Here is a 26,360-nt window from a genome sequence, read left to right as displayed (position 1 = left end):
CAGCGACGATGAAGGAACAGCAATATATTTCCAAGTCGGGATGGTGTGTGACTTGGAGGGGAACGTGCAGGTGGTGTTGTTTCCATGTGCCTGCTGGTGGTAGAGGCCGCGGGTTTGGGAGGTGCTGTCGAAGAAACCTTGGCGAGTTGCTGCAGTGCATCCTGTGGATGGTACACACTGCAGCCACTGTGCGCCAGTGGTGAAGGGAGTGAATGTTTAGGGTGGTGGATGGGGTGCCAATCAAGTGGGCTGCTTTGTCCTGGATGGTGTCAAGCTTCTTGAGTGTTGTTGGAGCTGCACTCATCCAGGCAAGTGGAGAGTATTCCATCACACTCCTGACTTGTGCCTTGTAGATGGTGGAAAGGCTTTGGGGAGTCAGGAGGTGAGTCACTCGCCACAGAATACCCAGCCTCTGACCTGCTCTTGTAGCCACATTATTTACATGGCTGGTCCAGTTAATTTTCTGGTCAATGGTGACCCCCAGGATGTTGATGGTGGGGGATTCGGCGATGGCAATGCCGTTGAATGTCAAGGGGAGGTGGTTAGATACTCTCTTCTTGGAGATGGTCATTGCCTGGCGCGAATGTTACTTGCCACTTATCAGCCCAAGCCTGGATGTTTGTCCAGGTCTTGCTGCATGCGGGCTCGGACTGCTTCATTATTTGAGGGGTTGCGAATGGAATTGAACACTGCAATCATCAGCGAACATCCCCATTTCTTACCTTATGATGGAGGGAAGGTCATTGATGGAGCAGCTGAAGATGGTTGGCCCTAGGACACTGCCCTGAGGAACTCCTGCAGCAATGTCCTGGGGCTGAGATGATTAGCCTCCAACAACCACTACCATCTTCCTTTGTGCTAGGTATGACTCCAGCCACTGGACAGTTTTCCCCGATTCCCATTGACTTCAATTTTACCAGGGCTCCTTGGTGCCACACTCGATGAAATGCTGCCTTGATGTCAAGTGCAGTCACTCTGACCTCACCTCTGGAATTCAGCTCTTTTGTCCATGTTTGGACCAAGGCTGTAATGTCTGGAGCAGAGTGGTCCTGGCAGAACCCAAACCGAGCATCGGTGAGCAGGTTATTGGTGAGTAAGTGCTGCTTGATAGCACTGTCGACGACACCTTCCATCACTTTGCTGATGATTGAGAGTAGACTGATGGGTCATAGACCGGATTGGATTTGTCCTGCTTTTTGTGGATAGGACATACCTGGGCAATTTTCCACATTGTCGGGTAGATGCCAGTGCTGTAGCTGTACTGGAACAGCTTGGCTCGAGGCGCAGCTAGTTCTGGAGCAAATGTCTTCAGCACTACAGCCGGGATGTTGTCGGGGCCCATAGCCTTTGCTGTATCCTGTGCACTCAGCCGTTTCTTGATATCACGTGGAGTGAATCGAATTGGCTGAAGACTGGCTTCTGTGATGGTGGGGATATCAGGAGGAGGCTGAAATGAACCATCCACTCGGCACTTCTGGCTGAAGATGGTTGCAAACGCTTCAGCCTTGTCTTTTGCACTCACGTGCTGGACTCCACCATCATTGAGGATGATGGTGGAGTCCAGCATCCAACATGGTTCATACTCCTGTGACTCGGCCAACGTTGTTTACCTCATACGTTGCAGGAAAGGATGCCCCGGAGCATGGTACATTGGCGAGACCATGCAGACGCTGCGACAACGGATGAACGGACACCGCGCAACAATCGCCAAACAGGAGGGTTCCCTCCCAGTCGGGGAACACTTTAGCAGTCAAGGACATTCAGCCACCGATCTTCGGGTAAGCGTTCTCCAAGGCGGCCTTCGAGACACACGACAACGCAAAATCGTCGAGCAGAAGTTGATAGCCAAGTTCCGCACCCATGAGGACGGCCTCAACCGGGATCTTGGGTTCATGTCACGCTACACGTAACCCCACCAGCAAAAAGGGGGAAAAAATTTATATGTTTTTTAAAATTCTCTCTCTCTCTCTGCCATTTTAAGTTTCTTTCTGCTTGCCTGTGTAAAAGACACAATGTATATCGAGTGTACTGGGACGTTCTGTTCTCCGTGACTGGCCTGTTTGAATAACAACGACACCTTTTGATTGGTGTGATGCTGTCCCAACATCGTATAAGATATGCGATTTGAGAACCTTTTCATTCAATCATCTGACGAAGGAGATAATCTCCGAAAGCTTGTGATTTTAAAATAAATTTGTTGGACTATAACCTGGTGTTGTAAGATTCCTTACATTAATCATTGAGGATGGGGATGTTTGCAGAGCCTCTTCCTCCCGTTAGTTGTTTAACTGTCCACCACCATTCACGACTGGATGTGGCAGGACTGCAGAGCTTTGATCTGATCCGTTGATTGTGGAATCGTTTAGCTCTGTCTATAGCACGTTGCTTCCGCTGTTTAGCATGCACATAGTCCTGTGTTGTAGCTTCACCAGGTTGGCACCTCATTTTTCGGTACGCCGGGTGCTGCTCCTGGCATGCTCTTCCCACTCTTCATTGAACCAGGGTTGATCCCCTGGCTTGCTTGTAACGGTAGAGTGAGGAATATGCCAGGCCACGAGGTTACAGATTGTGCTGGAATACAATTCTGCTGCTGCTGATGGCCCACAGCACTGCATGGATGCCCAGTTTTGAGCTGCCAGATCTGTTCTGAATCTATCCCATTTAGCACGGTGGTAGTGCCACACAACACGTTGGATGATGTCCTCAGTGCAAAGACGGGACTTGGTCGCCACAAGGACTGAGCGGTGGTCACTCCTACCAATACTGTCATGGACAGATGCATTTGTGACAGGTAGATTGGTGAGGACGAGGTCAAGTAAGTTTTTCCCTCATGTTGGTTCGCTCGCCACCTGCCGCAGGCCCAGTCTAGCAGCTATGTCCTTCAGGACTCGGCCAGCTCGGTCAGTAGTGGTGCTACCGAACCACTCTTGGTGATGGACATTGAAGTCCCCCACCCAGAGTACATTCTGTGCCCTTGCTACCCTCAGTGCTTCCTCCAGGTTATGTTCAACATGGAGGAGGACTGATTCATCAGTTGAGGGAAGGAGGTAGATGGTAATCAGCAGGAGGTTTCCTTGCCCATGTTTGACCTGATGCAATGAGATTTCATGGGGTCCAGAATCAATGTTGAGGACTCCCAGGGCCACTCCCTCCTGACTTAAGTAAATCATTGGCCGTGAAGCACCTTGCAAAGGGGAAGTAAAAGGTGTTAAAAATACAGCAATGCACAAAAAAAAATTTGGTAAGCAAGAAGCTTCAAAAACTAATCAAATCTTCACCACTTCCTGTTCTGACTCAGATTTGCAACTGAAAGTTTCACAAAGTGTTATAGCAACTCTCACCTGCTCACATCTTCATGCTCTTCCTTGGTCAGCACTGGGGGTAGAGGTAGTGGTGGTAGCGTTGATGTTACTAGCGCTGGATTCTTCTCTTTCTCCTTCGTAGCTTCACTTGGCACAGCTTGCTTGTGTTTTTCTTTTGGCGTGGTCGGCTCCTCTTTCACCGTTGGGGTTCTGAGAACTTTCGCCCCTGAATTTGTCTGTGTCGTCTCCTTTTTGTCCGTGGTCGAGTCATGGTCTATTTTTACCTCCTGAGTAATCGCCTTGGCTTTCAGTTTCTCGTTTTTAACTGTTACTTGGATTCCAGTGTCTGTAGGGGAAATTATTGCTCGCTCAGATTTGAGCTTATTCGCCTCCTTTGTATCCTTTGTTTGAGATGCATGGGCTGCTGTCGTTGAACTGGCATTGGTACTCGCCTTGGCAGTAGTGACATTAAGTGCATTAGAGGTTTTCGCATTATTTTTAGCGGCTTCAACAGCTCTTGCTTTTTTGTGCTTACTCAGCTCAGCAGCAAGACTATTCTTGTAAGTTAAACTGTTTGGTGAAATGCTTGATTGCCGACTGCGAGACCTTGACACGCGGTGCTTGCTTCGAGATCTTGAGCGTCTAGAGTAATACGGGCTTCTACTCCGTGACTTGGGCCTCCTGAAAGTGCAAATCACATGATCCATCAAGGCCCAACTAATTAGACCAAAAGCACAAATCATTGAATCTGAATGCAAACAAAGTCTGAATCATTTAAAGTAAATATGGCTACTCCTGATAATGGAAAGTCTTTTCTTGCAGTAAGAAATATGAATGATCAAATAATTGGAATGGAATGTCATAAATAACACAGCAAAATGGAAAATGTGAAAAACAATTTAAAGTTAGCAATTTTGAATTATGAGTAGACTATAGCTTTCATATGCACTAATGAGTAACTAAAATTTGCACTATTTGTCTTCAGCAGAGGGGAACAAACTACACGCTTATTTGTTGGTTTGTCCTGTTTACAAAAAGGGAGTATGAAAAGAAACTTGCAAAGGATATCAAAATCAACAAAAAATTTTTACAATTATGTTAGGAAAAACAGGGTGGACAAGAGCAATGTGGGCCCCTTAAAAACTGATAATGGTGATATTGTAAATTAAAATTATTGTAAATAAAATTACTTTGCGTCAGTATTTACAGTAGAGGAAGAGACTTGCATGCTGGACACCCCAAGGAAACTAATTTTGAATCAGGGACAGGGACTCACCATAATTAACGAATGCAAATTAACAGTAAGGAAGAAAATAATGGCACTAAAGAGTGATAAATCCTCAGGACCACACGGTTTCCACCCCAGGGTTTTAAAGGAAGTAGGTGATGTCCTAACTATAATCTTCCAAGGTTCTCTCGATTCAGGAACCGTTAATTAGATTGGAAAACCGCATGTCACTCTGCTGTTTAAGAAAGGTGAGAGAAGGAAACCAGGGAATTTTTGACCAGTGAGCCTAACATCTGTTGTTGGGAAATTACCGGAGTCCATAATTAAGGATAGAGTTACCTTGAAAGTTTTCAGCTGATCAGAGAGAGCCAGCATGGATCTGTAAAGGGTAGGTTGTGCCTGACAAACCTGACTGAATTTTTTTGAAGAGGTGACTAAACTAGTGGTCAGAGGAATATTGATGGATGTGGTTTATATGAACGTCCAGAAGACATTCGATAAAGCCACTCATGAGACTGTTAGCTAAAGTTGAAGCTCATGGAATTGAGGGCAAATTGTTGACCTGGTTAGGAAATTGGCAGAGTGGCAGCAGACAGAGTAGGGATAATGGGCAGGTACTCAAATTGGCAGGATGTGACTAGTGACGTCCCCAGGGATCTGTTTTGGGGCCTCAACTATTCACTGTATTTATTAACGACTTAGATGACAGGATAGAGAGCCACATATCTAAGTCTGCCGAAGACACAAAGATAGGCAGCATTTTAAGCAGTGTAGATGGAAGTATAAAATTACAGAGGGCTATTAAAAGATTAAGTGAATGGGCAAAACTGTGGCAAATGGATTTTAATGCAGGCAAGTGGAAGGACCTAAAATGGTAGATGAGAGTACTTTCTAAATGGTGAAAAGCTCGAAACCGTGGAGGTCCAAAAAGACTTAGGGGTCCATGTACATAGATCATTAAAATGTCATGGACAGGTACAGAAAATAATCAAAAAGGCTAATGGAATGCTGGTCTTTATATCTCGAGGACTAGAATACAAGGGAGTAGATGTTATGCTGGAGCTGTACAAAGACCTGGTGAAACCACACCTGGAGTACTGTGTTCAGTTCTGGGCACCGCACCTTAGGAAGGATATGTTGGCCTTAGAGGGAGTGCAGTGTAGATTTACTAGAATGGTGCCTGGACTCCAAGGGCTAAATTACGAGGCGAGATTACACAAACTAGAGTTGTATTTCCTGGAATTTAGAAAATTAAGGGGTGATATGATCAAAGTTTTCAAGATATTAAGCAAACGGATAGGGTAGATAGAGAGAAACTATTTCTGCTGGTTGGGGTATCTAGGACTGGGGGACGTAGCCTAAAAATTAGAGCCAGGACTTTCATGAGTGAAGTTAGGAAACACTTCTACACGCAAAGGGTGGTAAAAGTTTGGAACTCTCATCCATAAACAGAAGTTGATGCTCAATTGTTAATTTTATATCTGAGACTGATAGATTTTTGTTAACCGAAGGTATTCAGGGTTATGGGGCTAGGGTGGGTATATAGAGTTAGGTCACAGATCAGCCATGATCTCACTGAATGGCGAACAGGCTCAAGGGGCTAAATAGCCTACTCCTGTTCCAATGTTTGAGTAATGCAGCTCGTGAAAACAAAATGCCTGGACATTCCTGTTCTAGTATATAACAAGGGAGATAATTGATGTGCCCTCCGTAATATAATTTCACAGAATTTTGGTCAAATTTCACAGGTTACGCACAAACTTCAAAATATAATAAAGTTAGACAAAGCGCATACAGTTTGTATGGTCTTAACACCACAGATGTTTAATTTGAGCAATATTGAGAGCTGCAAAGATAACATACAGAATGCTGCTTGAGAGAACCCGATTTAGCTTGTGTGAGACAAGTTTTCAACACCAATAGAACATGGGAGTCCAAACTGCAGCCTGTGGGCCATTCTCAAAACCTGTCAATTCAGCCCTCGAAGCCCAGGTCCTATGAGGTTCTTGTATTTCTTATTTGCTATTTTGTCCTGTTCAAATTTTATGGGCCAGGGGGTTTGGAAAGGGTTGTTTCTAAGTGTTGTTGCCTTATAACTCCCAAATCAGAACACCAAGACCCGTTTGTATCAGCAACTTGAGATTTCTGCAAATTTAACAGTTAATGGGATTCAAACACTATAGGTGGCCCCTAAGGCTCCATTGTACCCAAGACGACAAAGAGCTTAGATGCCTCTGCCGCAGACCCCCATGTACAAATCATAAATACAAAGTAACAGTTAACTTTTACTAACAGTACAAGCAACCTGCAGCGTTAGAGAATTTAAAGAAACAGTGGCTGACAACCTCAAAACCTGACAACTGCAACCAGCTATTGAAATCTACCAACTAATATCAAGAGGGATACCTAAACAACAAAGTATTCATGTACACTTACTCTGACTTCGGTCGGCACATTGCCATTCAGACTTCTAGTGACTTGGTAATAAGCTTCTGCTAATTATATATTTTTTTTGAACAGGTTAATTTTACAAAATCTGAGAGCCTAAAAACATATTGTCGGCTATAGTTAAGCTTAACAAACAAGAATTCAATACTATATGTAACTGCAGTGTTTTTAGTTCCCCAAGTATTTTGACATTAAAGCAGGTAAACCACCGGATTACACGGAGCTACCAAAAGGTCACCAGTGTTGAAATATTATCACAGTACTTAAAGTGCTACACCCCTGTTATAAATAGAGGATCTTTCGCTGCCAACAGCAAGAACTGATGGAGAATTAAAGCACATCATCTCGAAGCACTGAATCCTGAAACTAGCAAAATGAGATAACGATTTAACTACAAGAGGCTGGTGCAAGTCACATTTCATTGAACAGCAGGATTTAATACACCTTATGCCTACACACAGCTGCAATGTTATGTGAAAACCGCAAGGGCAGAAATATCATTAGTAGCACAACAGTTCCCCAGACTACTCATTCATTTGCGAATTTGTTCCTTCACAAAGGATGGGCATGCCTTTCAAGAACGCCATGACATTTTAATGTATAATAAGCAAACCAATCAGTTTTGTACAACCCATGTTAACACTGAACAACTTTCCTCTTTAGACATCGCAACAACTTGAAATATTTATTTTGTTTCAAACTTTTCAAAACTTACACTATATATAAAACACACACAATCTCCCACCATCGACATCCTGGGGGTCACCATTGTTAGACATTAAATGCACTATAGAAGATATATGCATAAAGTATATTTCAGATTTGATATATCTGATGTATGGATATTATATTTCAATATTTTATATATATTTGACGTATGGATAAATTATAGTTTACTTTATGTATGAATACATTGTATTGTTAGATATGACATTTGATATCATCCGAAAACAAGTCAGATTCTGCACGTACACTGACGACACCCAGCTCTACCTCACCCCGGCACCTCCCTTGACCCCCTTCACTGTCTCTCATGTCACACTGCTTGTCCAACATCCAGTACTGGAATGAGCAAAGGTTTCCTCCAACTAAATATTGGGAAGACTGAAACCATTGTCTTTGGTCCCTGCTGCAAACTCCGTTCCCTAACGACCAACTCCATCCCTCTCCCTGGCCATTGTCTAATGCTGAAACAGAGCATTTGCAACCTTGGCGTCCTATTTGGCAGAGACAAACTTCCAATAACGTATCCGCTCCATCACCAAGACCACCTACTTCCACCTCCGTAACATCGCCCGTCTCTGCCCCTGCCTCAGCTCATTTGCTGTTGAAACCCTCATCCGTGCCTTTGTTACCTCTAAACTCGACTCTACCAATGCTCTCCTGGCTGGCCTCCCACCTTCCATAAACATGAGCTCATCCAAAACTCTGATGCCCATATCCTAACTCGCACCAAGTCCTGTTCTCCCATCACCCCTACGCTCGCTGACCTTCACCGGGTCCTGGTTCGGGAACACCCTGATTTAAAAATTCTCATCCTAGTCTTCAAATCCCTCCATGGCCTCAGCCCTCCCTATCTCTGTAACCTCCTCCAGTCCTACAACCACCCGAGATCTCTGCGATCCTCCAATTCTGGCCTCTTGTGCATCCTCGGTTTTAATCGCTCCACCATTGGCGGCCGTGCCTTCGGCTGCCTAGGCCCTAAGCTCTGGAATTCCCTCCCTGAACCTCTCCACCTTTCAACCTCTCTCTCCTCCTTCAAATCTACCTCTTTGATCAAGCTTTGGGTCACCAGTCCTAATATCTCACATGGCTGTGAAAAAACTTTGTTTGATAACGTTTCCTCTGAAGTGCCTTAGGATATTTTACTGCATTAAAGGCGCTATATAAATGCAAGTTATTGCTGCTGAAGGCTGATTATCTTTGGATGTTTTATATATATTTATATAGATATATTATGCAATTGAAGTTACGATACACTTCAGGTTCCGTCACCAATAATCACATACTGACACCGGCCGTACCTGGGCTCAGGGCTCCGGCTGTAGGGGCTGGACGAGCGGCGCCGGCTGCTGCTGGAGTAGGGATTGGGGGACAGGCCGCCGTACTCGTAGGGGCTGAGGTGCCGGGAGAAGCTGGGTGAGCGGCGGCGGGGGGCCGAGAAAGGGCTGGGGGAACGGCCCGTGTAGGCGGGGTGCAGGCCCGGGTCCCGCGAGCTGTACAGCGGCTTGAAAGCGAAGAGTGGCGGCGGAGGGCTGCGGCCGTACAGGTCGAAGGCGGCGGGCCTGGCGGGGCTGTGGCCGGAGCCGGCTCCGTAAGCCTGCGGGTAGCAGGACACGGCCGCCCCGTACGGACTCGGCTCCTGGTAAGGGGGGCTGCGGGTCCCAGGCGAGGCCGAGGTGCGGTAGGCCCGCGGCGTCTCCCAGTCGGGCTCCCGGTAGGCCCGCGGCGGAGGCTCCCGGTAAGCGGCGGGCGGCTCTTTGTCACGGCGGTTCGAGCCGCGGGGCTCTCGGGCCTCTTTGTCGCCCTGGCCCGGCTGCTCGGTCGCCGCCGCTGCCGCCGCCGCTTTGTTCCGGCTCCGGCTCTTACTCTTGGCCTTGCCGTCGGCGCGGGCCCGGGAGCTCTCCTTGCCCTTGTCCCGTCTCCGCCTCTCCTTGTCCCGCGCGCGGTCCGGTCGGCGCCCGGCGGAAGACGCGGGGCTGCGGCCTACGCTCTCCGACTGCGAGCTAACGTCGTCGTACTCGACCAGGCCCCGGAGTGACAGCGGGAGAGCGGATGGGCCCGAGACCGAGGGAGGAGCAGCGGCCGCCGCCGCCGCCGCCGCCGGGTGTTTGCCGTCCCGCCGCTGGGCCCGGCTCTCGGCCGAGCGCTTCCTACGGTGTTTCCTGCGCCGCGAAGTCGACCACGACGACGACGAAGAAGAAGCGGCGGCGGCGGCGGCGGTGGTGGTGGTGGTGGCGGCGGCGGCGGCCGTTGCGCAGCGGCCTTTATCCCGGGCCTGCGCAAGTCCGCTCTCGCTCTGGCGTCTCCTCCCGCTGGGGCTGCGACCCCGGCTCCCGCCGCGCGTATCCGAGCTCGGCATTGACTTCCGCGACTCCCCGGCGGCTCTCACTCCATCCGCTCGGAGCCGCCGCACATTCCCAGTGTCCAGGCCCGGGGGGAGGGGGAAAGGAGGAGGAGGAGGAGGATGGGGAGGGAGGGGGGGGGGGGGAAGGAGTTGAAGAGCGGCTGGGCCGAGGCCTGTGTCCCGGCGCCGCGGCTTCTCTTGTCAGCTTGCTGTCCCGGCCGCTCTCTCTCTCTCTCTCTCTCCGCACTCTAACAGCGCCGGCACATCCTGGCTCCGCGGCGCGCTCGCGCGCCACACTCTCAGCTTCTGCGCCGACTCACAAAATGGCCGCCTCCCCCTGAGCCACCCGGAAACTGCCTTCGACGTCACTGGTTTACTTCCGGGAGACCTATGCGCACGCGCGAGTGCATGCACAAGAGCCGGAGTTGCAGACCCCTCCCTCTTCTCCCCACTCCACGGGCTCAAAAACCCAGCAGCAAGTTGTGAAAGTGGTTTTAAAATAAAGCTGAAGAGCGGTCCAGGCTTTATTTAATACAATTGGTCTACAGCATTTTAATGGACAAAAAAATAAATAAATAAATGTTTCTCTCCTACATAGAGAGCTCTCACCCACATTTTCCTCCACCTGATAGTTCCAATGTTATCTCAGGTCAGGGCTGCCAGCTCTCAAGGATTGTCCTGGAGTCTCCAGGTTTTAAAGATTAATCTCCGGCAGCAGCTGCAGGGAGCGAGGAGCCCAACTTGTCATTGCTACCTGGAGATGGAAATCGGCCTCAACGGCGACCGTACCACTGCCAAAGTCCCACCCTTGAGGATCCAGCCAAAATTCTACTACATGTCTCTTGCCCCGCACTAAATCCCACTCCCTCCTCACCTCTGTCCTTGCTGACCTACATTGGCTTCCCATTACACAACAGCTCAAATTGAACATTTTTGGGCTGGTCTCAGCCTCTCACTGCAACCTCTTCCAGCTCTAAATTCTCACCCCACCCTCTCCATTCCTCTGATTATAGTAATTTGTGCACCCCCCCATTCCTTCACTCTACCATTGGCGGCAGAGCCTTCAGGCAACTGGGACCCAATCGCTCACATTCCTTCCCTAAACCCCTCTGCCCTCCTTTTAAACATCTATGTTCACCTCTTCGACCAAGCTTTTGGTTATCACTCCTCGTGGTTCCTGGCTTGGTATCTGTTCTCCATGTGCACATCTGGGAAGTGCTATAGGACATCTTTGCTTTAAAGGCATTACATAAATGCAAAACGTTGTTATTGAAGAAAGACGAGACTGACCAAAATGCCCTTTACCTCTTCTAGGTCTGAGATGAAATAGCCATCCAGCAGGATCCCCTATCTACTTATATTAAAATTAAAAATTATAATAGATAACCCTTATATCTTGTAATCAATAGTTTGGAGACCCCTATTGAGTCATACAAAACTGTAATACTATACTTAGAAGTAGTGATCACCATGTCACACTGATTAGCCCATTGTTTAATATAGTGGGTTAAGTACATTAAATTCCCCAGTCTGCTAACAACACAAAGAGATTTGCAAAATAAAGCATTGTTCCAGGCTTTACTGAAAGAATATGCAAACAGCGAGGCTATCGTTTATGATGCCATTCAGTAGCTCATGGATGAAAATATTGAATGGAATAGGCAACAGTAGACAACTTAACACTGTCCTCTTTTGGATTTGAAGCCGGTGTTAATATCCCAGATAAAATCCAAGATTGATCATTTATTCCCACATATTCCAGCTTGGGTAGTTGAGGCACAAGATAGACAGTATTTGGAAGGTGGGGGGGGGGGGATCAATGAGAGGAATTTTAGTGGGTTTTCTTGATCCATACAATGCTCTGCAAACTCAATTAACACCTATCCTATACAATCCTTACGAGCACAAAATCCATCCTGCTCTTTTCTGATCACGCAACAACCCAAAGAACCACCTTAAGATCCACTTATAAGATTCCTCTTTTCTGATACACTAGGATTCCCCCTTCTTCAAGGTTCATATTCCTCAAACAAAATCCTATTCACCAGCTTCAGAAAGGGGCTCCAACGTAACATTGATAGTTCCTAGCATTGCTTTCCAAGACCAATGTCAGTGATCAGATGCAATGGGCAGAATAGGTGTAATGTCCATGATTTCTGTTTATCCTCATCTCTTGCTTACAGCAGCTTTCAGGAATTTAGTATAAATACCATCCAAGGCTGCTGTTCGACAGTTAGCTAGGTGATCCCGTATATACACTGTGCTGGCTGTGTAGGACACTTATTCAGTTTTTCCTCATCTCAAGGCAGCTTGGCCATAGATAAGACCTATCGTGGCTGTATTATCTTTTCTCCAAAGCCTGAGGATGCCCTCACTGGTTTGTTGGAGCACATTAGACTTGATTGGTCATTGGCTGTGGCCCAGAGGAATGCCTTTGACCATGACTGATGAAAGATTTTAGCCAGCAGAAAAACAATTAGGTTCACTTTAGTGTAATTATGCATCTTGCAAATAAAATGGAACCCCCTGATCTAGTTTCATCTCCCTAATGACCCTTCTGGCCTCACTGTGGTAAATCATAATCTACCTATGCAGCAGCTCTTGATTGCTCCAAAAGAAGCTTCAAGTACCATTGAAAAGAACCTTTGCAAAAGGAAAGTTAGTTTTGGATGAAAACAGTTACCTTAAAAAAAGGACACGGTTTAAAAATTCAGCTGGCAGGCTCTAACTGAATATTGACTTTGGCTGCAGCAGCAAGGAATTCATTAACCAAAACATTTTCTCTCAGCAGGTCACAGAAACCCAGACTTCGTGGTTGGCAATATCCTTCCTGTGGCTGAGCACTTTGGTGCAATCACTGAGGTGCCATCAGCCACTTCAACTTGACAGTCACCTTTTGTCACTTGGCCAGAATCTTGTCCAAGGCTACAAAGCCATCTTGACAAAAAAGGGAACTTGCCAGTCATCTGAGGATTTGCAGCATTGAAAAGATCAAAGCTAAGGACATACCAAACTATCAACATTGATGGCTGATTGTGTGCTCTGAACTCTCTGCCAATGCCACATAATTGGTGAATCTCAAAGGAAGTAGGGAGCACCTCTACAGGAAGGACTGACATGGTCATTGGAATGTGTCAGGCCTGACACATTCCAATCACCCACAAGAAACAATAGGTGATTGGAATCTATTCTGCAAGGCCATCTAGAGATATGCCTTTGCTGTGTGAGTCCTCTGGTGCTTAGCATAATGCAGCTTCTAAGGTATGTGCAGGGATCCCACAAGCCAAGGCCTCAAACCCTTAAAAGATGTCTTTGCCCAAACATAGATAGCCTAGGACACCCCAATTTCCACTGCAAATAGGTCCCAGGCAATGATCAGAGGCATTCTCCAGGCTCTGTTTGTATCCTGCTCCAGAGATTCTTCCACTACTTGGCACCAATGGAACTGTAGGTAATGATCTGATCATTTGACACAGTCCATTCATGGGAAAGGAATGTCTGATCGTAGGCCTCTTACAGCTCAAGGAGTTGGCATTCCAGGTGGCAAAAAAAGGTTAGCCCTTTGAGATTATTCCATCTCATATTCAGTTCAAGGATGTTGACTGTTGTAGCAACCAGGTGAACATGAGTACCACTCAGTCTTGTGGCAAATAGCATCAAGGATGTTGAGCAGTTGAATTTCTATCTCATCTTCAGTTCAGATCAAACCGAATCTTGAGGGGTGCTGGTTCTAGATAACAGCATCAAATTATATATTTCATGTCAAGCGCTTCATCAGGGTCCTTCTTAAGGCACCCACGGTCAGGTCCCTCACCTATAAACAAGTTGCAGCCATGTGACCACACATACAAGGATCCTGGCATCGCTAGCCAACCCAGCGAAGACCTCACCTGTCTGTAGAAACTTGCAAAGTGCAGGCCCATGGAAGGTGAAGTTTCAGGACCATATTTCTGTTGCTCATTAACGACAGGTAGATTGGTGAGGACGAGGTCAAGTAAGTTTTTCCCTCGTGTTGGTTCGCTCACCACCTGCCGCAGGCCCAGTCTAGCAGCTATGTCCTTCAGGACTCGGCCAGCTCGGTCAGTAGTGGTGCTACCGAGCCACTCTTGGTGATGGATATTGAAGTCCTCCACCCAGAGTACATTTTGTGCTCTTGCTACCCTCAGTGCTTCCTCCAAGTGGCACTCAACATTCATCAGCAGACTGACCTTATCTTTGTTAGATTATTCATTTGCCTCAGGACAAGTGTGTCCCTTTGTTAAGAGGGGTGGGGAAAAAAAGCAAAATACTGCAGATGATGGAAATCTGAAATAAAAATAAAAATTCTGGAAAACACAATAAAGCAGGTGGCATCTGTGGGAGAGAGAGAAAGTTTTATTTCAGGTTGATGACCTTTCATCAGAACTGGAAGATGTTAGATATTAACAGTTTTTAAGCAAGTACAGAGCCAGGGAAAAAGGAAGGTGGGGGAGTGGGGGGCATTGAAGAGGAAACAACAAAGGGGAAGGTCTCTGATAGAATGGCACTCCTATCTCCCCCCTTCCAGTTCCGATGAAAGGTCATTGACCTGCAACATTAATTCTGTTTCTCTCTCCACACATGCTGCCTGACCTGCTGAGTGTTTTCCAGCATTTTCTGTTTTTATTCCTTTGTTAAGAGGAATGAAGTCACTCCAGGAATAGGCTGGTCATTAAGGACCAGCATTGTTGCTTACTTTACCATAACTCCTGGAAGCCCAGTAGTACAAAACATGAATTCACTGTCCACTTGATTCCACAGTAGATGTATACGAGTGACTTTGACCCAATTACTACTTACATAAAAAGTGAGTCCACTACTTGGGTATTTTGTACACTTCCATAATACCCAAAACAGATGGGCAGAAGCATCCAAAGTATGCTTTGGACTTTGAGCTACCATAGGTACAAATGAGTTACAGTAATCACCCAAAGGGCTGGGGGGGGGGGGGGTGGAGGGGAGAGAAAGAGAAGTGAAGAGGGTGGTGATTATTGGGGACAAAGAAGGGAAGGCAGAGGCACCAGAGGGTGAAAGCCCCCCCCAATGCCCACAGAGCAGGGAATCAAGAACCTCTCCCTTCATATACAGATTTTCATCACATCAAGTCCTCCCAACAACCGAATAATCACCATCCTCTCCACTGCCATCATCAGGACATAGTCCTCAAAAAAGGGATCTTTCGGCCAGGCAGGTCTTGGACCGGAGCTGGGATTTCTCCCATAATGGGGTATATGCTCAGTTTGTACAATCCAAATTCAGCTCACAGTTTTGAGCAAAAATATCAAGTCTAATCCAAGGCTTTTGGGAGAGGCTAAGACATACAAGTGAAAAGAATTAAAACACAAAGACAATTCAATTGAGAAATTTAATCATGTTATAGAAAAATGCAATTTTTGGGACATTAGAACTTTCAATTGCTAAAAAAACAATTGAAAACATTTTCAGGGAAAAAATAATATAGCACCACCCAATGGCCAGAGTCTGCAGCTATAACTGAGTATTAACAGTGTCATGACAATTGGAAAATCTTATAAGGAAGCATCACAGAAAAGGATTACATTGGACTTTTCATTGGAAACTCAATAGATATACCAATTTTAATAATAGATTGCATATGTGGCACTTAACTTACTAGGAGAAATGCCACACAAGATATATTCTTATAACAAAGCTTATCATCTAGTGTGCATCCATAGGACATCAGACCTCAAAAGGATATCACAGCTCAAATCTATCAATCAGACCAGATAGATTGTGGTGACTTTTTCCCCCCAGTCTAGTACATTCATGTGTTCCCACGAGGTTGCCTTAAATAATCGTCTTAAGTTAATAATGTAGGTTTACTCAAATATCCCAGTAGCTAAATGCAACACAATTCAAAGCCACTTCCAAAACACTAGCAATCAGGAAGTATGAACCATCCCAAAACCAATTAAACCGCTTGAATTTTTTTCCAAAGCAAATCAACAGGAAACAGCAAAAAAAGAATCCAGGCAGTGCTGAAAAATGAAAGTAGTGAATTTTGTCATGGCAGACCGCAACATGTTACAATGTCTGCATTATGGCAGGACTTTGCGATATGTACTGAAAAAAGTGGGTGAGAAAATTATATTAAGGATTCCCACCCCATTTCCTGCTTCTGACAGGGGGAGTACTATTAAACTGGATGGGCATCCATAATGCTGGATTCCCACCCGCTCTTATCTTCCCAATTTTCCAACATCACCCCTCCCCTACCATAACCCTGAACCTGCTTTCTCTAGTTTCTCTCACATCTCCCTTCATGCCCTGTCCAAGCTCATTTTGTACACAAAACCAACCTCTTGCTCCCTTGACACCATTCCCACTGAACTGCTGTCCACCCAATTTCCCTTCCTGGCACCCCCCCACGAGAGTCAACATTGTAAATGTTTTTCTCTCCCCTCAGGTACTGTCCACTTCCCTTTCAAAACTGCAATCACCACCCCAATCCTCAAAAAACCCACTCTCGAACCCTGTCCTTGCAAACTACTGCACAATCTCCAACCTCCCTATCCTCTCTCCAAAGTCCAAGAATGTGTTGACGCCTCCCAAATCCGTGGCCAACTTTCCCGCAACACCACGTTCGAATCTCCAGTCAGGTTTCCGCACCTACCACAGCACTGAAACGGGGGTGCCCTAAACAAAGTCACAAATGACATCCTCTTACACTGGTGCATTATCCCTCCTTGTCCGCCCCAACCTTTCTGCAGCGTTTGACAGTCAATGACAACACCCTCTTCCATTGTCCAGCTCAGTGAGACTGTCCTTCCTTGGTTCCACTGTTGCCTATCCAATTGTAGAGATAGCATACCCTGCAATGGTTTCTCTTCCCACCCTCACACTGTTACCCCCAGAGCTCCCCCAAGGATTTATCAATGATGCCCACCTCTTCCTTATCTATATATTGCCCCTTAATGACACCATCTGCTGACATGGGGTCAATTTCCACATATGCGCTAATGACGCCCAGTTCTATCTCTTCATCACTCTTGACCCCTCTTTGGTGTCGTCAGACTGCGTGTCTGATGTCCAGTCTTGGATAAGCCACAATTCCCTCCAGTTAAACATCGGGAAGATTGAAGCCATTGTCTTCGACTCACACCACAAACCCCATAGCCTTGCCACTAATTCCATCCCAATGCCCAGCACCAACACCACACTTTTAAAAAATCTCAAGTATGTTTCATCAGCTTCTGCACAGCCCGTGCCCACTCAATCCTAGTATCCAAATTTAACCTAATCCATGTTGGCAAGCATCTTGCTGTGTGCCCTGGACTAGAAGAACAGTAACCCATTGAAATAAAGTGCAATAGTAAAAGAACATGACCAAGAGATAGACAGATACTTGGAGGGACATGTGAATATAGGAACAGGAATAGGCCATTCATCCCCTTGAAAATGATCTGCCATTCGAATAGGTCATGGCTCCATCTGTACCACAACTCCATTTAGCCACCTTAATTCCCTACCCTAACAAAAGCCCATTGATCGGAGTTTTGAAAATTTCAGTTGACCCAGCATCCAGAGCCTTTTGGAGGCGGGGGGGGGGGGGGGGGGGGGTGTGGGGGGCGGGAAGAGAGGAGAGAAAGAGAAAGAATTTCAGACTTCCACTACCCTTTGAATAATAGTGTCTCCAGATTTCACTGCTAAATGGCCCCTCTCTAATTTTATTACACCCTCTTGCTCTGGATTCCCCCACCAGAAGAAAGTTTCTCTGTATCTACCCTTTCGAATCCCTTAACTATTTTAAACACCTCAATTATATCACCCCTCAACTGTCTAAACTCAAGGGAATACAAGCCAGATTTATGCCACCTGTCCTCATTCAAGTGAACCTATGCTGTGCTCCCTCCAAGGCCAATATATCCTTCCTCAGGTGTGGTGTCCTGAAAAACCAAAACACACTACTCCAGAGGAGTCTGATCAGGACTCTGTACAACTGAAGCATAACTTCCTCACTTTTGTATTCCAACTCCCTTGAAGGCTAACATTCCATTAGACTTGGATTACTTTTTGCACCTGTCCTCTAGCTTTAAGTGATGTGTACATGGACACCTAAATCCCTTTGCCCCTACACAGCTCCTAGTCTCTCCGAATTAAGTAAATATTCTGATTTGTCTTTCTTAGATCCAAATGCAGATGACCTCACACTTCCCCACATGCTTCTCCATCTGCCACAGTTTTGCTCACTCATTTATGACCCTTTGTAACTTCCTGATCCCATCTACACTACTTACTGTGCCTTCTTCGTGTCATCCGCAAACTTGGATATACAACTCTCAATTCCTTCATCCAAGTCATTGATTTTGATGGTGAAAAGTTGAGGCCCCTGTACAGTCCTTGGGGGACAACACTCGTCACATCCCATCAGAGAAGTTTCCTACCTCCCAACCTATTTCCAACCCATGTCACAAGGTCACCTCCAATTCCATTCATCTTCATTGTTGCTAAAAACCACTTGTGTAGAACCTTATCAAACGCCTTTTGGTCGTCCACAGACAATATCCATAGGCACACTGGACAAAAGGAGGAAGTAGAGTTACAAGAGTGACTGAGAAAGTGAAAGTCACCACTGTGCTAGATGCATTAAATAGGGAGAATTTCTGTATTATATCTTTTTATGACATAAAATAGACAGGTAATATCAAAAAAGGATTGGTACCAGATTAGCTGCATCTTACAGTTTCTTGGTCACAAACCAATACTGAAACTCTGGTTCAACCACAATTCAGTAAATTGTCCATTCTAAATGATTTTCCATATTGATAACCCCCATATTCAAGTTAATTTCAGAAAATTGCTGGGTCGTTGAAGTGTTAATTATGTAAATTTACATATTTAGGGTGGTGGGGGAGTGGAAGTGATTCAATATCTCTAATCTGACCCATCAGGGATCAACTCAAAAGGAAGATAGTTCACATCAAGTTTAACAGCTTGAATCATAACCACAGTATGAGGGAAACAGTTAGCCTTAACAGAAACAGAGGGGAAGACAAAGAACAAAAATAGGAAAGCAGAGAAAGTTACAAAGGAGGGGCAGAAGGTTTTCCAGATTTTTGTCTGAGAAATGTCACAGGAGATCAATTAGTCCATCTATAGATTAAAAATATTAAGTTGTTTCCCTCTTCTGGCCACCTGATTGCCTTCCAGCAATCTGGTTATGAATCATATGGCCCTTGCTGCCATTATATTTCCAACAGTTTGGTTGGTAAGTGACCAATTCCAGTTTTGGGCTGTGGGAATCATGTGATGTTACCATTTCACCACTGCACACTGACTGATTTATGGGAATCACAATCTATTCCTCCAGTTAGCTGTCAGGTTAGCAATGTCTATTGATGTGGATGTGGTATGCTTCAAATTCTTTATTGGTTCCAATGTAGATGCTCAAGTTTTTCCTCAAATTGCTCCATTTAGTTGAAATTATTTTATTTAACAAGTCTTGCATTTATACTGCATCACATCTTGCATCTGGACCCACCCACTCTAAAATTCCTTGCTATGTCTAGCCTCTGCCTGTTGTCTATGTAATTTAATATTTCTCCTGCATTTGCCCCCAGCCATCTATTAGGTGCTGTCTAAACCAGAGCCCTGTATCAGTCTCCTCACTGCCGCTCATTACTCCTTTTTTCTTTCAACAACCTGGTCCCCTTTGTCCCCGCCCTATCTTAATCTACTTTTCAACCAACCTTTTCTCCTGCCACCACTCCATGCTGGAGTCTCTTCCTGACAAGTCTGTGGCATCCCTCTGCTCCACTCTTGGTATACTCCATATGACCCATAAGTCAAGTATCCTGCAACATAATCTCCATCACTGGCTCTTCCAGAATAGTAACCCTAACTGCTTTGTCTCATGTTCCCAATAAGCACACCACCCAGCTCATTTCCCAGGGTTAACTTCTCTAACCTCTTCATCCTGTCTCCCTTTCAAACTGCACCGACAAAACCGCTATCCCACTCCTCCTTGCTCACCAGAACAGCTACTCCCTTGCAAACAAGGCCTTTACCATCCATAATATCATTATGGGCGAATCAATGGACATCCAGGCAGTGACTGCTTCTGCCTTGTCAAAAGCTCTGTGCCTGGCTACATCTTTCACCATGTGCACCACACAAAACACCATGACAGCTATGATTCTGTGATTATCAGCTGCCATATTGGGCTCTCCCCCCTACACCTTGAGCATTTTCTTTCCTTATTTGAGCATCTCACCCCTTTCCATCCCTCCCGCTTTCTATTTAAAATCTTTGTCCTCAATCACCCTCCCAGATCCCATAGCAACTTCCTTGCCAAGATCACAGCCTTTGTGACACCTCGTGTTCATGACTCAAATCTCCACCTTAATTTCCCTTGCTCCCTCCAACTGATATGCCTTCTCTTCCTTTGATCTCCAGTATGCCTATCTCCAACAATTTCCTCATACCCCTCAGCATTCACATCTTCCTACCTATAACGTCAGCATCCTCACCCTTTTGGCTCCAAAAAAAATGCACCCCCACCCCCACCAACCAAGCTCCCTTACCAATTCACACCTTCGAGTCACCCCAATCATTAATTTCACCACAAAGATAGAGTCTATCCCCTCAGCTGCCTAGGGAAACTCCAGAATCTCCTTGACATTCAACGGCATTACCATCATCAAATCCCCCATCAACATCTTGAGGGTCACCATTGAACAGAAATGTAACTGGACCAGCCACATAAATACTGTGGCTACAACAGCATGTCAGAGGCTGGGTATTCTGCGGCGAGTGACTCACCTCCTGATTCCCTAAAGCCTTACCAAAATCAACAAGGCACAAGTCAGGAGTGTGATGGAATACTCTCCGCTTGCCTGGATGAGTGTAGCTCCAACAACACAAGAAGCTCGACACCATCTACAGGATGCATTGCAGCAACTCGCCAAAGCTTCTTAGACAGCACCTTCCAAACCCGTGACCTCTACCACCTAGGACAAGGGTAGCAGGCATATGGGAACACCATCACCTGCATGTTCCCCTCCAAGTCACATACCATCCCAACTTGGAAATATATCGCCGTTCCTTCATAGTCATTCGGTGGAGAGTTCCAGGATTTTAACCCCACACTGTGGGAGAACCTTCACCACACTGTCTGCAGCGGCTCACCACCTTCTCAAGGGCAATTAGGGATGAGCAATAAATGCTGGCCTTGCCAGCAATGCACACATCCCATGAATGAATGAATAAAAACTCTGAAGTACCTTGGGACATTACCTACACTAAATGCACTTCAGAAGTTGTTGCCACACTTGAAACTCATTGATCACACTAAGCAACGTTCAGCTAAATAATTTGCTTAAATAACCCTGATCTCTCATAACCTCCTTCCCCAATGATCATTTTTAAAATAATGTCTCTTCACTTACTCTCTAACCAGCAGAAATAGTCTTTCCCTAGTCACTATCAAAATTTTGTGTAATTCTAAAAACCTCTAAATCTCTGTTTAACCCTCTGCTCCAGCTGAAATAGTCTCAAGTACCTCAAATTTCCTTTCCCTGGTGAATCTAGGCTGTACGCTCTCTATGGCTTTATTGTCCTTTCTATAATGGGGCACACAAACGCAAAACTGCACAAAGTCGAACTCTGCCTAACCAATTTTTTGTACAAATGTATTACTCCTTTACTCTCATTTTATGCCCCTATTTATAAAACCCAAAATGTTATTTATTGGCCCTAATGACTTAATCTACTTTATACTCCCACCTAAATTATGAATTTGAACTCCCATCCTGTTTTTTTGCTCATGAATTACTTCACACTTCTCTACATTAAATTGCATCAACTACCTGTCCTCAAGTCTTTTACAGTCTGCCGATTTGCCAATCCCCTACTTTTGACATCAAATTTCAGTAACTATTCCCTATACCCAAGTCCAAATCAGATATGTACACATCTCTATACTGTGTACACGTGTGTGTATAACAAAGGTGGATCCATCAACGACCCCTGGAATACACTGCTTCCAACCCAATTAACACCCATTAGCCCTAATCCTGTGTTTCCTGTGTCAACCAACCATACGCTGGCTGTCCTTGATTACTGAGCATTTAGATGTATGAGAATTTGATCTTAAGAGTTTGCTCATAACTGATCTTAGACTAACTTGTCACAACATACATAGATTGCCAAATTTTGGCAAAAAAATGCAAGAGTCATTAAATGTTAGAAATACCTGCAAGAGGTTCCCTGAATCTTACCAGTTAAGTGAAATAAATTAAACCTACCTCATTCCAATTTGGGCTCCCGTGTCCAGTCACTAAATAAGCTGATTGGTGGGACGCTCAACCCATTTTTATTTTCTATCTCTTTTCAATGCCATCTTTTTGAAGACATGACAATTGTGAAGGGCATTTTTGGTAGAGTCAGATCGTGGCCATTTTAGGAGATGCCAGGAGTTACAGCAACAATTTGCACTTATACAGCATCTCGAGCGTAGGAAAACGTTCCACACCTGATTGAATAATTTGCCAAAACAAATATTGCTGCTGAGTTTAAATTTAAGGTTCTTTAAAAAAAAACTTTAAAAGCTAGCCTTAATTTTGCCCCCAATACATTTTCCCCACACAAGATGAAAATTCTCACTGATTATATATTTGGGTGAAGGCTTTTTTAAAAAAAACCTGCAGCCTTAGCTGCAATGTGCATTTTTCATGTCAAAAAATTTTTTTTGAAATGAAGCCTTTTTTCATTTTCTTGAGGTTGATCGCTGAGTTTTGAAAAATAAGGAACTTTAAAAATAAAAATCTCACCATTTTTGCTTGCAACTAAATGGTTATACCAATCTTTCTTCCTGAGCAATCGAGAGGGCCCAAGTATTTAACCTAATTTTAGGAGGTTCAACCCATTCTTCTTACATTACTTCATAATACATCCTGAAAGAAATCAGATTCCATAGATGAACCTCAATGTACTCATCCTTCAGCCGCTGTATGTTTAAATGCAATGATTTTAAGGGTACATATTTTTAGATGAACTGATTGGACATTGTCCAGCCTTAGCAGAAGCTCTGCAGACTTGGTTAGAACAGAATACCTGTCTTTGTAAGTTCCACCAACACTTTGCAATGCTATGGTCAGAGTACACTGTACAACCTCGGTATAACTAGTGTAGTCTTACAATGCAGAGTATGATGTTCAATTTTGGCTATACCACAAATAAAATGGCTGCATTATGAGGGCAACAAGGCTGATCCCAAGGATAAAAGGGATGAGTCATGAAGAAAAATTAGAGAAGCACAAACTGTCAGATTGGATTTGTCCTGTCCACAAAAAGGGCAAATCCAATCTGGCCAATTCCTGACCCATCAGTCTACTCTCAATCAGCAAAGCGATGGAAGGTGTCGTCGACAGTGCTATCAAGCGGCACTTACTCACCAATAACCTGCTCACCGGTGCTCAGTTTGGGTTCCGCCAGGTCCGCTCCGCTCCAGACCTCATTACAGCCTTGGTCCAAACATGGACAAAAGAGCTGAATTCCAGAGGAGAGGAGTGACTGCCCTTGACATCAAGGCAGCATTTGACCGAGTGTGGCACCAAGGAGCCCTAGTAAAATTGAAGTCAATGGGAATCAGGGGGAAAACTCTACAGTGGCTGGAGTCATACCAAGCACAAAGGAAGATGATAGTGGTTGTTGGAGGCCAATCATCTTCAGCTGCTTCATCAATGACCTTCCCTCCATCAGGTGGTCAGAAATGGGGATGTTCGCTGATGATTGCAGTGTTCAGTTCCATTCACAACCCCTCAGATAATGAAGCAGTCCATGCCCGCATGCAAGACCTGGACAACATCCAGGCTTGGGCTCATAAGTGGCAAGTAACATTCGCGCCAGGCAATGACCATCTCCAACAAGAGTCTAACCACCTCCCCTTGACATTTAACGGCATTACCATCACCGAATCCCCCACCAACATCCTGGGGATCACCATTCACCAGAAACTTAACTGGACCAGCCATATAAATACCATGGCTACAAGAGGTCAGAGGCTGGATATTCTGCAGCAAGTGACTCACCTCCTGATTCCCCAAAGCCTTTCCACCATCTACAAGGCACAAGTCAGGAGTGTGATGGAATACTCTCCACTTGCCTGGATGAGTGCAGCTCCAACAACACTCCAGCAGCTCGACACCATCCAGGACAAAGCAGCCCGCTTGATTGGCACCCCATCCACCACCCTAAATATTCACTCCCTTCACCACCAGCACACTGTGGCTGCAGTGTGTACCATCCACAGGATGCACTGCAGCAACTTGCCAAGGCTTCTTCGACAGCACCTCCCAAACCCGCAACCTCGACCTAGAAGGACAAGGGCAGCAGACACATGGGAACACCACCTGCACGTTCCCCTCCAAGTCACACACCATCCCGACTTGGAAATATATCGCCGTTCCTTCATCGTCACTGGGTCAAAATCCTGGAACTCCCTTCCTAACAGCACTGTGGGAGAACCTTCACCACACAGACTGCAGCGGTTCAAGGAGGCAGCTCACCACCACCTTCTCAAAGGCAATTAGGGATGGACAATAAATGCTGGCCTTGCCAGCGACACCCACATCCCATGAATAAAAAAACTCTGGATTAAGGGGTGGAACCTCAAGGTAAAGGAATTAAATGCTGGAGATAAAATAATTAGGGAATCCCGATTGTATTTTAAATAATCCTAATGCTTTGTTCCCATTACCTCACCTGGTTGATTATTCCAAGTAATGTTCCTCATCTCTGTCCCAAATTTACTTTTCACAAACTACTAGTTTTACTTTTTTGGTGCATTTCAAAGTGATAATATGCATTTATCTACTTACCTGCACATTTGAAAACAGATGCAACTCTTACTTCCAGGTTTCAATTCAATTCCAACTAGTGTAGCTCTTGACATACATTTTTCTTGACCCATTTACAATATTTCACATTTGTTGGTGTAAAATTTATTTTGCCATGAATCTGCCAAAAACCAAATCCTCTGCTGCATCTTCAGCCTCTCCCTATGTTTCTAAACATGACCAGGTTACAATGGGTTTTGGTAATTAGATTGGAATCAAGTACAGCAAAGTATATTTACTGAAAAAATTAGATTTTCAAAATGCAGAAATTAAAGTGATACATACACTTTGCATTGAAAACTTTTAAACACATTTCAGGATACAGACTTCATGGATAAATCATTCCTACAGTAAACAATTAGCATTTTAAAAAAGGTGGAGGAAATTTCCAGTGCGTTATTGTTTTGAAACATACATGCAAGAACCGCACCTCAGTATTTTAAAAATTGAAGGCCAGTGTCATCACAAATTAGGTGAGTTTCCTTCAGTTCTCAAATTACACATTTTTAAGTATCATGTTTTCAGCTCATGCACAAAAAAAAGCAGGTTTCAGAGCAAAGCAACTTTCAATTCTGTTACTAGGATTTGATAAGTACCATAGTTTAAATGCAACTCTTCAAAAGTTAACATTGCAATGTTGTTGTTTTGCTGCTGTCCAAATCTGTGATAATGGAAGCAGACCCCTGCATTTTCCCCATACCATCTCAATTAAAAATAGTAAATCATACTTTCAGGATTCTGTTAAACTAAATATATTGTACTAAGTTTCTTGACCTGTTGGATTCAAATTATATTTAATGCTCTGTTCTTGTTCAAACACATCTTGGGTTATCCATATGGAATACAAACCCACCTCTATTATAGTTGAAAGTTCCTGTGATGAATGACCCCTCTTGGCTCACTCTTCAACTGTTACCTCGATGATCCAGGTGGAGAACTACAGCTCCATTCTGCTCTGCTACCTTTGCTAATGTAGTTTTATTCCCATCAGATCTGGTAGATCCTCTGCTCTTTGGACTTCAGCAAGATCTCTTTCCTTATTGTATCCTCTCCAGTGTCTCTGCACTTTCCCATTCTATGTGTCATTAATCTCTAAGTCCCAGTCCATCTTTTCTTTTCCTTGGAAATTTACTCGTATACATCCCAAGAACAGCAATACCTCTTACCCTTAGTCCCCTATTGACCTTACAGCAGTGCTTTCTACAGTTACAGAAACCGTTCACTGAAATGGTCACCTGGAGCATTCTGGCCAAATCCATGATCTCCATTATGATTTTCAGCAATGGTTTATTCTACTGGTGATCTTTCTGCCTGTTACACCCCTCGAATTCCACTTGGAATTATGTGTCACTGGTCTTAAGACAACTCCAAAGCCTTCTGCATTTTTGAAGAAGTCACCATCATACAACCTCCCACCAAAGCCGTATGCAGTTATCTGG

The 26,360-nt window shown here is 44.9% G+C and overlaps 1 protein-coding gene across 1 annotated transcript in view; it reads right to left on the bottom strand.

The window, feature by feature from the left end:
* Positions 1–10,376, bottom strand: part of cdk13 (cyclin dependent kinase 13) — a 74,407-nt gene extending 64,031 nt beyond the window's left edge. Inside the window, exons 1-2 of the mRNA XM_067981016.1 lie at positions 9,003–10,376; positions 3,342–3,983 (exon numbers count right to left, since the gene is read on the bottom strand). Coding sequence (XP_067837117.1) covers positions 3,342–3,983; positions 9,003–10,060 — 1,700 coding nt within the window. The 5' untranslated portion in view covers positions 10,061–10,376. The remainder of the gene's footprint in view (positions 1–3,341; positions 3,984–9,002) is intronic.
* Between the last annotated feature and the right edge of the window lie 15,984 nt (positions 10,377–26,360).

The sequence above is a fragment of the Heptranchias perlo genome, chromosome 3 (assembly GCF_035084215.1).
Source record: "Heptranchias perlo isolate sHepPer1 chromosome 3, sHepPer1.hap1, whole genome shotgun sequence".
NCBI classification, from domain to species: Eukaryota; Metazoa; Chordata; class Chondrichthyes; order Hexanchiformes; family Hexanchidae; genus Heptranchias; species Heptranchias perlo.
This window is presented reverse-complemented; position numbering and strand designations above follow the sequence as displayed.